Here is a 14,098-nt window from a genome sequence, read left to right as displayed (position 1 = left end):
GGTGAGAGCAAAAAGCCACAGAGCAGCAATGCAGACTCTTCCCTCCAAGTACAACTGAGGGACTTTGTGTCCCTTTCCCAGTTGCCAAGAAGAGATATAAGGATTAATTAATTCATTCAAATTTTAGGGAGTTATATTTAGGAATTGCACTGCTAGATCTGATCAAGGAGGTCGCAGAGCCCTGCAGGAATCCTCTGAAAGGAGATTTACTGGAGAACAGAGTGATTAGAAAGCTCCTATAAACCATTTTAAAGCATATTCTATCAGGAAAAGTTGAGCACAGACAAGTGTTGATCTAATTACACCCAAATCCGTAAGAAATGTGAACCTGGACTTTGTCAGACTCACATATATCCAATCTCATTGGCAGGATTTTACTAAAAGAATGGGAAATCATCTTCTGCAACAGATGGAGCATCTCCTGCTCTGCTCAGTGCCATGGAACTGAGGCCACAGCCTGAGAGTCTTGTCTTTAAGCACTGCTAACTGGCACTGACACTGCACTGAGCTCTGCAGCAGAACTTTGTCCCCAAAACACTCCATGGATGGACAGCAACAATTCCTTCCCACCATCACTTCTACATGGAAAACCAAAGAAACACAATGAGATCCCTAAAGCCAAGGGAAGGGTCAGTGTATAACTCAGAATTTCTTGCTGTCAGATCCACTGTGCTTTGCTGTGATAGAAATGGGCTTTGGGGTTTAGTTTACATCATTGATGCTCGACCTAACAATTTCCACCTCCAGATCACATCCCACTGGACACTGCCCATGGATACTTACAGTTCCTTAATGCATCCAGTGCCCACTGCCCTTCTGGCACTGAGGGGGAAGTGGTGGCTGTGTGTTCATAGCATGCAGAGGAGTCTTTCAGGGCCAGATCTGCCTGCTGCACCTTATCAAACTGTCCTTCAGACCCCAGGAGACTTTCTACCTTGGACTTTTCAGCCATGATGGGTGAAGAAGACTGAGTGTTCAGTATTAAAGGAGACTCCAGGCCCAAGTCTTTATCTAGGGAACAGAAAACACACGTTTAGGTTAAACAACTGTGGCAAATGTGATGATAAACTGCAGAGAATTCCGTTTCACACTACAAAACAGTTCTTGAGCATGGGTTTGGTAAAAGGGCAATTCCTTCTTAAAAAAGACTCTTTCCATCAATTTATCAAACAGAAACAGTAAGAGCTACATTTCCAAGAGGTTCAGCATCACTTCTGTGCATGACTTGTAAGGAAATCATTCCTTTCCACGAAGTCAGAGCCCCCAGGAGATTCCCAAGCCACAAAGAATATGGTTTAGCACATCTGCTCTTCAAATCTCCTGACCCCATTTCCTGAAGCAATGTTTTACCTGGACTTTGCAGACTACTGGCAGGAATGTCATTCTGCTCTTTGAGCTTCTGCTGCTCCTCTTCTTCACGTTCCTCTCTGCAGGGAAGGAACAACCAACACATTCTTTTAGTCACCTTGATGTGAGTCCCTGCAGGACAATCCATGCTTTGGCTGCAGGCTCTGAGCAGAAGAAGAGGTGCTGGAGAAAGGCAAACCAGCCCTTCCTCCTGCAGCTTTTACTTACTCTCCAGGGCCTGACTGTGGCAGTGGAATGACTCTTCTGGTGCTGCCCATTTTCACAGTCCCTGCCATCTGAGCTATCAGGTCCTGCCAACTGCAGCACAAACAGCAAATCAAAACATGCAGCAAGTGAAGCATAATGAATACTAACATCTATTGAACACCTCTCCTGCTTTTTGTAAGTTGGGAGAGACTATCCTTGGACACTTCCTACACAGCTATGTTTTCAGCTAAGCTTAGAGTAGGAGCTCAGGTAACTCAGGGACACCTGCACAGGTACTGCAGGCAAGCAGCTGTAAGAGATCTCTCAAGTACAACACATCAAGCAGCAGCTGGAGCTGAAGCAATTACTTACACATTCTTCTCTGAGACAGTCTGTGCCACCAGCTCATAAATATGAGCTCCGTTCTCTGACATGGAGATGACGAAGAAAGCTTTGTTATCTGCACAACACAGGGAAGGAAGAATTGAAGGAGATGCTTTATCCCACACAGCCTTCTTGAAAAGTCCTCAAACTAGCCCTAACCCCAGCCCAAAGCAATGAAAGAACAGTTCAAACATTGACCTTTCCCTGTCCAGCAAATGTGTCCTCAGAGAAAAGAACCATTACTGCCCAAACCATTTCCAAAAAAGCTTCTTTTCTCCTCTTTTCCCTCCTAATAATTTCCAGAGTACCTTTCATCTAACACAATCAGAGCACTTTAATTTAGAAGTCTATTTAAAACTCAAGCAGTGCCTATTACTGATGCAGAGAAGTTAAACAGCTCATACATACTAAGCACAGTGTTGGACAACCAAGAATTAAGCCTACGCAGTTTGCCATGTTCTACTCTGCAATTCCACACAGAAACATCTATTCTCAACTCAGCTCATCTGGATTTTGGCTTCTCCTTTGGCCTTCTCAATGGCTTTCACTGACCTGTTGCCACCTGACGAACCAGGACAGTGTTGAGTTTGATGATGGGACTGAAGGTGTGTTTGCTGTCAGCTGTTGAGGCCAAGATCTTGCTGTGACACTTCAGGACCAGTTTGTCATCTTGTTTCTGCAACAGCACCAGGATGTCCTCCAGCAGCAGAGTGTAGAGATCTGCCCAGAGTGTAAAAGGACCCAGAATGAGTTCCACAGGGGGTTCAGCAATGGGTTCCACACCCCTGCAGAAAGCCAAAAGCTGCATTCTGGATTACTCATGCAGAGGCAGCAATCAGTGCTTTGCCAATCCAGCCTGCAAATCTTCCTTATGGAAGCTACAGCAAAAAGCTACAGATGGAATTAGATCAGCTCATGGCTGACTGCTGTGTCCCTGCATGGCCCTAATGACTCTCCAGCACACTGCAGAATGGGCCAGAATGATTGAATCAGCTCTGAGGAGCACACAGGCACTGCTGGAGGTGGCAGGAGGAATCATAACTGGGATCTGCAGCAATGATTTCTCCTTCTCTCCTTCCCAGCAAACACACACAGATGCAGCGAGGTCAGGGCACAGCACAGGACTCACCTATGGTTTTGTCACGATTCACCTTCCAAGTCAGAGGTCCTTCATGGAGCATTTTTCTCTTTGTTAGATCCAGGTTCTGTCACCAGGAGAAAGAAAACAGAAGCACTATGAAATTTCTATGGAAGCAAGTCATGATAAAACATGGGAATGGCAGAGGGAGTCCAGTTTGGAGATGAGAATCTAAACCCAGTCTGAGACAGGAGGAGGTAGTGCTTGTAAACCAAAGTGTTGGTTATCACCTGTCCTCTCTCTCTGCTCTTTAGCAGATGCTGAATAGCACAGGGTGGAGGATTTTCCTACTAAGTCACACTCCTAAGACATAAGGATGTCACCTGTTTTCTAGAAGGAGTTTCTCCAATATCTCATGCCAAGTTTGCAGTGACACTCACAGAATCAGCAAGGTTGGAAGAGACCTCTAAGATCAGCAAGTCCAACCCTTAACCTGTCACTGCTGTAACCCCTAAACCATATCGTGCAGTGTCAGATCCAGACACCTCTTAAACACCTCCAGGGATGGTGACTCCAACACCTCCCTGGGCAGTAACTGAACACCCTCACAGGGGGGGAGGAAAAAAAAAAAAAGTGAAAAAAGGTTCTAGTATTACAAGTGGTTAATGCTTGAGCACTTGATTTGCAAGTCAAGTGTTCTACAAATGATATACAAATCATCCCAGGGATCTGACGGAATTTCTAATGTCAATGGATTCCTCAGGCATTTCAGTGCTGTGACATTTAGAAGTGCAGGCAAGCACAAGTGACAATTTTCACAATTCATCCCTTCCAAGTCTCAGAGTCTACAATCAATGACAGCAGGATTTCATAACTGCCAGGAAGTGCTGCATTTCCTGCCTGAATGGTTCCAAGTGTATTTGGGGAAGGACACGTGACACAGTTTGAGAGAAAAAAAAATCTTCAGAGAACAATTTCTGGGGTACACATTGACTTTGGGGGAACAACCAACAAGTAAGGAGCTTCACTAATGGAACTGCAAAGGTTTACAGGGGTCAGGAACCACAGGTGTTTTAGCACTGGACTTGAATTTATGTGGTTATACCTGTGGATCTCATATAGAGATCAACCTGTACAAGGTCTACTTTCAAAGTCAACTGCATTGCTACACCTCATGGCTCTCTGAGACTTCCCCCAACACCATAAAGTTCAAAACAAAGTTCACATTGCTGAGACTACTTGTTTCTGTTTTCCTACAGAAATATTTCTCTCCAAAGACCATTTGATTGTATGGCAGGAACAAACTTAAGGGTTGCAAACACAACTGGCAGAGAGATGGTTGCAATACTTCACTCACCCTGAACTCATCCATCATGGGATCCTCAGACTGCTTCAGGTAGGACAGGTCGAGCCGACGTTGATAATCTTCCAAATGCTGCAGAAAATCAGAGAATAAGAAAATTTCAGGGGTTGGAATGGACCTCAGAGAGCAGCTAGCCTATGATTCTAAGTCATGGAGGGACTTTTTTCCAAGGGCACATGGGGACAGGACAACAGGGAATGGCTTCACACTGAAGGAGAGGAGATCTAGATTAGCTATGAGGAAGAAATTCTTCCCTGTGAGGGTGGTGAGGCACTGGCACAGGCTGCCCAGAGAAGCTGTGGGACATTTATCAATCATAGTATGTGAAGAGGTTGGAATGGAGCTCATCCAGCCCCAACCCCCTGCCCTGGGCAGGGACACCTCCCACCAGAGCAGGTTGCTCAAGGATTCAGCCAACCTGGCTATGAACACTGCCAGGGTTGGGGCAGCCACAGCCTCCCTGGGCAACCTGGGACAGTGTCTCACCACCCTCACAAGGAAAACATCTTCCTAAGATCTCATCTAAATTTCCCTCTTTCAATTTGTACCCAAATATGATGGAAATGGTCACTTTAGCAGCAAAACTCCCTGGGGTCCCAGTGCAGAGAGTCACGGACACTTCCACACACTCTCAAAGACTCAGGATGCTTCTCCTTGTGCCACAAAACATCTTGCAGCACAACACAAAGTCACTAGTACAGAGACTGCAGGTGTCTTAAACAGCTTATTATTCTCCCCAAGCCTCAGCCCTCACTCCTTGCTTGTTCTCTCCTCCTACCTGCTTGTTCTCTGACTCTTTGACAGCTTGGTTGACGTGGTTGAGGATCTGGCGACAGTGATCTGCTGCTTTCTTCACTTTCTCTTTCTCTTCAGGCAGCTCTGCAAGTGAAAAAGCAAATGGAACAATGCTCATTTGATAACTCAGCAATCCAGTGCAGTTTGCTGCCCTCAAATCTGAGAAAGAGAAGTTCAATTTGCAGAAAAAACTATCAATAACATGTGCATTGCTGAGGTGAAGCGATAAAAATAGATGTGTGACAGGAGATAATTCAGCCTGACCTGCAGATCATCATCCCCAGTGCAATGCTTTTTACTGCCTTTTTTTTTGAGGGGTTTCAGACAACTATTCACTCCACAAGGAATAATCACAAGTATTCTGAGAGATCTAAACTCTTTCCTGAGGCTTCACTGTGGTACAGAGAAGGACAGACCCAGGGGAACTCATCAATTCTCACTACCACAAGCCACAGTCAGGATTTAGTTACCAGGCAATAAACCAGTACATCAAAGATAATGGAGTATCACATGCTTTCCTAATGATGATTAGAGGGAGCTTGTCCATGCAAGTCTATTTTTCAGGAGTAATGAAATTAAACTGCAGCAGGTATGGGATAGTAATCCTGCAAAGGCACATTGGGGTGTTGTTAATCACACTTTTACCTGTTGTGCTGGAAGGAGCTTTCAGGGTAGCATATTCTATCTCCATATGATTGTGTTTCTGTGATTTTGTAACTCTAACTAAATCCCACCCTCTGCCAGAACATGAGAACCTTCTGTGGTGCTTTGGAGACTGAACAGATTCGCTTGTTTCACACTGAATGTCCTTTATTTTTTTCCCTTAGAAGGGCCAAACACTGAATTTTCTGGTTTATTATCATTTTTAACCTGCTCTCCTGTGCAGAAAGCAGCACTGAGGCCACGCAGGACACACAGAGTGAACCAAAAAACTGAGCTGCATTCAACACATGCTTTGATATCCCATTTCCCAGCTGAGCTGGATGGACAAATCCCAGTGGAAAGGCTTTACCTGTGTACTTGGCAATGTTATCCAGCAGAAGGGGATACTTAGTCAGCCTCTGCATCTCTGTGGGGATGATATCCTTCAACTGCAAGCGGCGACACAGTGGATTGCTCTCAGCATCCTAAAGTTAAGCAGCACAAAATCTATTTGTCATTTTTATTAGGCCCATAATTACCTCAATGCATAACATCTCTTCATCACACCCATGTCTATTACTTCACTTGGCAGTAATTAAACACAAGCCATGAAATGCCAAGATCCATCATTCACACAACACAGTCTGCAGTCAGGGAGAGGGGAAAGCTCATCACAAAAGCAGTGGTTTCCTTCCCTCATTCCATCCCAGAGGCATGGGATCAGCCCCAATCCATCTCAGTCAGCACCACACAGGGAGCACATCACTTTAGGCTTTCACACTGGAGCTAAATACAGGACATTTTTCAATGTAATCTCCCCTTGTATTACCAGAGCTCTTCCCAGCCTGTGGTAATGAAGATAATGTTCTCTCCTGCAAATGCCACATGTATCCAAGCCCTTTCCTGGCAGGCAGAACAGGTGTACATCATCTGTCTTCTGCTCGTGGCATGCATGGAAATGGCACTTCTCTAAGCACTTTTTCCCCTCTCCACACACAACTCCTCAGCCTTAGGAAACAGCCACCTCAAGTGACATGCATCTCCTGCCTGGGACACCATGTGCTCTCCTGCATTCCAGCAAAACATTCTGTGTTCCCCACCAGTAAAGGCTCCTCCCTCCAGAAACCATTAGCAGAGCTAAACACAGTGTTGGAAATGATCCCAATCTGAAGGCAGTGTTAGACATGATGTCATTAATTATCAGAACTGGATCTCCAAGCATTCCTTGGGCTGTTCTGGCCTCCAGCCACATCCTGGGGCAACTCCAAGTGGTGTCAAACTCACCTGCACAAAGGTCTGGAAACGTGAGTCCTTCTTCTGGCGGGACTTGATCACCTCCAGAGCAAAGGGCTGGTTACTGCAGAAGGTGGCAGTTGCATGCTTCAGCTTCTCCTCTGCTGGTCCACTAAACTGTGCCAGAAAGCCAAGAAAGCCTTTTTCAGCAGGAGCCACTTTCAACATATACAGCCATGGAGAACTGGACTTGCTAGGGAAGGAATTGCTGACAAAACATAGGAGTAATTTCTGCCCTGGTTTAAGGCTTTGTCTTCCCATTCTCCTGAGGAACCTCTTTATATCTCCAAATCTACAGTTCTTCTGTCACTAACCCTAACACATTTATAGGATCATAGAATTTTAGGGGTTGGGATGGAGTTTAGAGATCAATTCCCTGCCCTGGGCAGGGACACCTCCCACCAGAGCAGGTTGCTCAAGGCTCATCCAACCTGTCTGTGAACACTGCCAGGGTTGGGGCAGCCACAGCCTTCCTGGGCAACCTGTGCCAGTGTCTCACCACCCTCACAGGGAAAAACCTCTTCCTAATATCTAATCTCAATGTCCCTCTTGAGTTCATCCCCATTACATTATAGAATCCCAGAATGGTTTGAGGCCTTAAAGGCCCTGGGCAGGGACACCTCCCACCAGCCCAGGTTGCTCTAAGCCCCATCCAACCTGGCCTTGAACACTTCCAGGGATAGGACATCCAAACCTTTCCACAAGGATCTTGGAAAGGAAGCTTGCACCAGTGCTAGAAGCTTTCAAAGGTTCAGCTATGTAAATTCTAGGACTGGCAATCAGTATTTTTAACTTTTAACTGCATCACAGACAGCACAAGACTTGGATTTCAGTGGTACTGAAATAAATTGTGCTATTCCATTTTTAGCCAAATCCTACTCTCACCTTTATGTCTCCAAAACCACCTTTCTACTCTACCCACACAGCATAAGGAAATTATTTCTGTTCCTTAAATTCCTCTTATCTCTAGCCAAATGCAAACCCTCTGAGTTCTTTCTGCTTTCTTCCAGCTCTGTGTTGGCTCCACAGAAATGACAACTCTAAGCCCTTCAGTTCCCATTAGCTGGGAATTATCTTCATCAACCTCTGCCTCTGCCATTCTAGGAAACATTAAAGCATAAGACAGCACAAAAGAATTTTACCCAGGAAAGCAAATCCTCCCCAATCTGGCCAATAACAGAGGTCTCGTTCCTTTTCCGGACAGATTTCATTTGGTCATTCAGTGCAACTTAAAGGAAGAAGAAAAAGAAGTAGATTTTATTCATACTGCTCAAATGGTCTGTTTAATTTTCAGCATTTCGTTTAGAATAAAAGCTATTCTAGGAAAGGACTAGATTTGCAATAATTTCCATTAAATGAGTATTCTGTAAGATAATGAATTTAGCAATCTATCTATGAAATGTTATGTATCTCCTTTGTACTTTTGTCTCACCTCTCTTCAAATGACCCCTAAGAACCTTTCCAGTCTTATCCTTCCTGAGCATCACTACCACTCTTTAAAGAACAGCAATAGCAGAACACACTTCAAGTCACTTGGACCAATGACACAAGTGATGATTCAGTGGCAGAGCTGAAACTCTCCTTCTGAGCAGGCCTTGCCCTAAACATTTAGGAAGGGTCACCCTTCAAATCCACCTGCAAGACATCAATCTGTTCAGGTTTGGCTTCATATTCTCTTCCAAAAGCAGTTGTAGCATCTCAAGTGTTGACCCATAAAGCCTATTCCAAGCACTGCTGTTTTATCAAGCAGGAATCAGCACAAGGCAGGCTGTGCACACTGATAAGAGAAAGTATTGGAACACTGGACAGATTCCTTATCAAAATATCTTTGTAAATAAAAAAGGAATAAATGTGTGCAAAAGCAAGACCAGTTGGGAGTCTTCTCTTTAGAATCACTCTCCTGTTTTAGGAGTTGGGATGCAGAATTCCAGCTGCAAGGCACCTCAGCTGCTCTTACCATGAAGGCCAAGGATATCCTCCAGATTGGAGAAGATTTTCCTCTTGTCACTGGAGCTGAGGATGCCTTCCCGGGTGACTCTCTGGTAGAAGACATTGTGCAGCACCTTGAGCGTGCGCACGTGAGCTCGCTCGGTGTAGAACAGCTCTGGGGAGAGAGGGGAGAGCAGGGCTGTGACTCTGGGAGTGGGACATGGATCCAAACATGCATCAAACAGGAGTCAGAAGGCTGAACTGAGAACAGTCTCCCTCAGCAACACTTTAAATCATCAAGGTTGGAGGAGACCTCTGAGGCCATCGAGTTCAACCATTAACCTGTCACTGCTGTAATCCCTAAACCATGTCCTCCAGGGTCACATCCAGATGCCTCAAACACCTCCAGGGATGGTGACTCCACCACCTCCCTGGGCAATATTCCACTGCCTGAACTCCTTAACAGTGAACAATTTTCCCTAATATCTACTCTAATTCTCCCCAGTCTCAGCTCAAGGCCATTCCCTCTAGTCCTCCCCCTGCAGCATGGCAGGAGAGATGACCTTGCTGGCTCAGATTCCAGGGTGGAGATCTCTGCTACACTTCCATATCTGAATGACCAGAGAAGCCAACGGATTTGTCAATTCATTGTCAATCACACTGACAATCAATTTGGCAATCATTGGAGCTCTAAGCAGCTCCCACAGCCACACAGAGTTCTGCACCACTGAAAGACCTGGACTTGAGATGAAGCTTTGAAGATGAAGTTTGGGAGTAGCATTTGCATCATGTGCTTTGCAGTGGTCTAGCCAGTGCCTCTCTTGCTTTCTTTTACAGAACATACTGCAAACTGATGTTTCAGTGTCTTAATATTTTTTAAGAACCACTTCATACAGTTTATTTCTTCCCTAAGACTGGATCAGCCTCACCTCAGGATGCTTTTCAACAACAACACACACAAGAACTCTGCAAACCAGAGGCTGCAGCCACTACTTTGAGCAAATCAGTGAAGACCTAGTTACAAGTGATAAGAACTTCAAAGACAGATTTCAGCTTTGGTCTTGGTGAGCTAGGGAGGAACATCCATCTCACCATTAATCACTTCCTGGCGCTTGATCTCATAGGGTTTGAGCCCCATCAGCACCTCACGGCTCACAAGCTGCTGCCAGTTGGGAGGGTCCATGTCCATGTCACAATCATAGAGCTCATCCTCACTCTGGACATCTGCAAAGCCAACACTGTCCATCCTACGGTGAGAAAAAACTGTCAGACACTTCCCATTTTAGGCCAGGACATAAGGAAGGAAGAGGAGCAAAGCTAAGTGTATCTATCATTGTGAACACTCTCCATGTCAGCTGTGTGATGTCTGAACCTATAGGCACATCTCATTTTGCCCTTTACAGAACAACTGAGAGTGAATATCTGTTCTTACACTATTCCCATAACCTTCCATTTAATGGCAAAGATCAAATAGTTTGCTTGAAGCCACATATCAAGTCATGAAAGGGCAGGTTACAAATTCTTTCCTCCCTCTGCAGATCCAGAGCTAACAGCAACACAGGTTTGAAAAAGGAAATATGGAAATCTCTACTCCCTAAGTGTCATTCATTCACATCAGCAGATCCACTTCACTCATCCATCACAGCCTTTACTTGCATATGACTCACTCCACCTGTGCTATATGTGGCTCAGAGTGTCTGAGTTCACAGAGGTGTTATTAAGGAGAAGGAAAGATCCTGTGCTGGCTCAGAACAATGAACACTGCATTCTATTTCAGCAAACCTAAACAAAACCAGTGGAGTTCAAACACTTCTAACCATACTCACTTGCGAAAGGGCTTTGGTGTTCCCATGTCAACCATCCTGCAAGGAAGGAAAGAGGTGATCAGGGAAACAAGTGCTGAATTTGTCAACCATCCTGCAAGGAAGGAAAGAAATGATCAGGGAAGCAAGTGCTGAATCTCACCCCACTCAGCCCAAATTCAGAGTGCAGGTCTAAGGACCTCACTACAACATTTCACCCACCTGTCAGTCTCCCCCTCCTCACAGCCAGTTTTCTCATCCCACCATGGCAGCAGACAGAACAGCTTTTCCTAACTCTCCCAGCAATCCTTAATACAAATCATGTCACTAATAATTTTATGGACTAAGTTTCAACAGCCTTTGGCACACTGACATAGGAGCTGGACTACAACAATCCTCACCCCCTCCAGCTCAGGATACTCTCACTCTATTCCTCTTTCCAGCTCAGGATACTCTCACTCTATTCCTCTCTTTCCAGCTCAGGATACTCTCACTCTATTCCTCTCTTTCCAGCTCAGGATACTCTCACTCTATTCCTCTCTTTCCAGCTCAGGATACTCTCACTCTATTCCTCTCTTTCCAGCTCAGGATACTCTCACTCTATTCCTCCCATTCCACCTCAGGATATTCTCATTCCATTCCTCTCTTTCCAGCTCAGTATATTCCCATTCTATTCCTCTCTTTCCAGGCTCACTCAACAAGCAGGACACCACAGTTACCTCTCTGATTCTCCCTCCTCCTCCTGCAAGTTTTCCAAAGGAGATGGGAACTCGAAGGTGTTGTTGGGAGTGCGAGGTGTGCCATCCAGAGAGTCACTGACAGGTGGAACTTCTCCAGTCTGCTTCAAACCTAGACAGAGAGCAAGTGTGGAGTGTCAAGAGCCAAACCAAACTGGAGGACATAAGGAACTTCTCAGCCTCTTCAGAGCCTCTTGATTCCAGCCTCAGTTCAGCTCAGAGCTAGAGGAACTTCAACCTTCTTTCTTACCAAACTAGGAGCTTCCTAGGTTGGTAAAAACCATCTCAGTGACAAATGCTTACAGGTGACACAGACTTATGCTTACAGGCACCTGAGACTGGTTTTTTCCTGTTGGATGACCCAATACTACAGTGCCAGAACCCACTAATGACAACTTCTGGTCATGATAAGCTTTCCTAATTGAGACAAGATGACTAAGATGAGGAAGAACACGTCCAATGACATCAAACCATCTGCTCATTTGCCCAGCTGGTTGCATCAGAACTGTCCTTTGTGTATCCTGTTCACAACACCATCTTTACTCATTCCTCCTGGTTGCTATCACCTTACCTGCTTCACTGTCCTTGTTTCCCTCTGGAGAGGAAAAGGGTCCCATTGCCAGTGGAGACATTGGGTTGGCAGGTGAGTATGGAGCATCTGTGCCATCACTGGAGGAGCCACTCTGGCGCATCTTGCTGGACTCTGGGGGCTCTGGGATCACAGAAGATGCTGTAGCTATGTGCTTTGGGTGTCGTGGCTTCTGCATCTCCATGGCTCTGCCAACTGAACACACACAGAGGAGTTACACTCCTGGCAGAGCTTCTGCCTGGTTGTAGTGATAAGGAGGGGAAGCATTTCAGAACAAAAATAGGTTTGAGCGTCTTCAAATTATGTATTTGAAAAGCAAAAGGGTAACTGAGTCATCTTAGACTGAATTTTGCAAGGCAGCAGAGACTTTTAGCCTAGAGGGAACATGGATTTCCTTGTGTGACATACTTGCACTGCTATCGTGTCGACTTGGTCTCCTTGGTGGGCCCAGAATGTTGGGAAAACCTCTTCTCTTTCCTTTTTCCTCTCCTTCCTTCTCTTTCTTGATACTTTGCTGCAGTTAAAGAAAAGCAAACACATCACTCATGGCTTCAAATTCCATTCTTTGCTGAGGTATGAACCAATTCTTTAAAACTGCAGAAGGAAACACAACTTTTCTTACCCCTTCAAAGAGGTTGGGAACACTTTACTAAACTTTTTCACACTGTGACTGCAGAATTGCTCAAAACAGCCCTAACATTTCCAAGGAAAGTGGAATGCTGATGAAAATAAGGAGCTGCTGTGACCAGATACACCCCCAGAGTGTGGGAGACAAGTGATCACACCCACAGAGATGGAGTTTTGGTGGAAATATCCATTATGTAAGTGGCAAAGGGTGGGTGGCAGGAAGAATAGCTTTCCTGCAGTGGGAAGCAAGAGGTTTGGGGCAAGTTCCTCAAGAAGGAAACTAAAGTAGAGAGGCCAAGAGAATCATCAGCCTTAACAGGAGCCTCATGTGCTTCAAGGTGGTATTAGATGATTTCTCACCCAAAGTTTTTGTAAGGCAAGAACTGAGAAAAACAAGCAGAGTTTGGATGTACAGGTAAAGGAGGATAAAAGGCCACTCTGCTAATTCATGTGTCCTACAACAGACGTAGAACCCAATTTCAGCTGTTAGGTTTGCTGTGCAATCCTACAATCATAGATGTTAAGGGGTTGGAATGGAGCTTAGACCTCATCCAGCCCCAACTCTCTGCCCTGCGCAACCAGAGCAGGTTGCTCAAGGCTCATCCAACCTGGCTGTGAACACTGCCAGGGTTGGGGCAGCCACAGCCTCCCTGTGCCAGTGTCTCACCACCCTCACAGGGAAAAACTTCTCCCTAACATCTAATCTAAATTGCCCCTTTCAACTTATCCCCATTACTCCTTGTCCTGTCAGTCCCAGATCCTCATGGTGCAGAGCTTCAAATGATCCCAATCTCCAATGTGCCATGCCCCAGTGGATTTTGAATTCCAACCCCAAAGCTCTGTGGGCACAGCACTAGCACCTTGATCTTCGGCAGGAAGCCAATGCGGCCACGTTTCTGCTCCAGGTTCCGAGGCTCCTTCACCTTCACTCCCAAGTGTTTCATGTAGGTCAGGATCACATACTGCATTGTGGAGCTGCCAAGGAGACAAAAAAAAGTGAGGATGAGGAGAAATGTATTGGGAAAATCCATTTTTTAAAGAAAATGATAAAGGTTCAACGGGAAGTTTCTATCGGGAAATGAACTGTTTAAATGAAATTAGGATGGGTTTGGTTTTAACAGGAAATAAACTATCACAGGCACTGGGAAAAGTCACTGTCAGGATTTCTCTGCTTGTAAATAAAAGATGGAGTTGGTAAAGATGAAGTATATGGGTGGGGAGGCACTGGCACAGGTTGAGCAGAGAAGCTGTGGCTGCTCCATCCCTTGGAGTGTTCCAGGCCAGTTTGGATGAAACTTAGAGCAA

The 14,098-nt window shown here is 45.4% G+C and overlaps 1 protein-coding gene across 1 annotated transcript in view; it reads right to left on the bottom strand.

Moving 5' to 3' along the window:
* Positions 1-783: 783 nt before the first annotated feature.
* The window catches only part of ARHGEF12 (Rho guanine nucleotide exchange factor (GEF) 12), a gene marked incomplete at its 3' end in the record, with an annotated part of 36,477 nt that continues 23,162 nt past the window's right edge, over positions 784-14,098 (bottom strand). Inside the window, exons 19-36 of the mRNA XM_009077337.1 lie at positions 13,654-13,768; positions 12,575-12,680; positions 12,149-12,361; positions 11,560-11,689; positions 10,865-10,900; positions 10,131-10,285; positions 9,067-9,213; positions 8,252-8,337; positions 7,101-7,226; positions 6,187-6,301; positions 5,158-5,258; positions 4,374-4,451; positions 3,068-3,143; positions 2,491-2,658; positions 1,927-2,014; positions 1,576-1,665; positions 1,351-1,427; positions 784-1,011 (exon numbers count right to left, since the gene is read on the bottom strand). Coding sequence (XP_009075585.1) covers positions 784-1,011; positions 1,351-1,427; positions 1,576-1,665; positions 1,927-2,014; positions 2,491-2,658; positions 3,068-3,143; positions 4,374-4,451; positions 5,158-5,258; positions 6,187-6,301; positions 7,101-7,226; positions 8,252-8,337; positions 9,067-9,213; positions 10,131-10,285; positions 10,865-10,900; positions 11,560-11,689; positions 12,149-12,361; positions 12,575-12,680; positions 13,654-13,768 — 2,135 coding nt within the window. The remainder of the gene's footprint in view (positions 1,012-1,350; positions 1,428-1,575; positions 1,666-1,926; positions 2,015-2,490; positions 2,659-3,067; positions 3,144-4,373; positions 4,452-5,157; positions 5,259-6,186; positions 6,302-7,100; positions 7,227-8,251; positions 8,338-9,066; positions 9,214-10,130; positions 10,286-10,864; positions 10,901-11,559; positions 11,690-12,148; positions 12,362-12,574; positions 12,681-13,653; positions 13,769-14,098) is intronic.

Source organism: Acanthisitta chloris, unplaced genomic scaffold, assembly GCF_000695815.1.
Source record: "Acanthisitta chloris isolate BGI_N310 unplaced genomic scaffold, ASM69581v1 scaffold16750, whole genome shotgun sequence".
NCBI classification, from domain to species: Eukaryota; Metazoa; Chordata; class Aves; order Passeriformes; family Acanthisittidae; genus Acanthisitta; species Acanthisitta chloris.
Note: the sequence above shows the minus strand (reverse complement) of the source record. Positions and strands in the feature narration are given on the sequence as shown.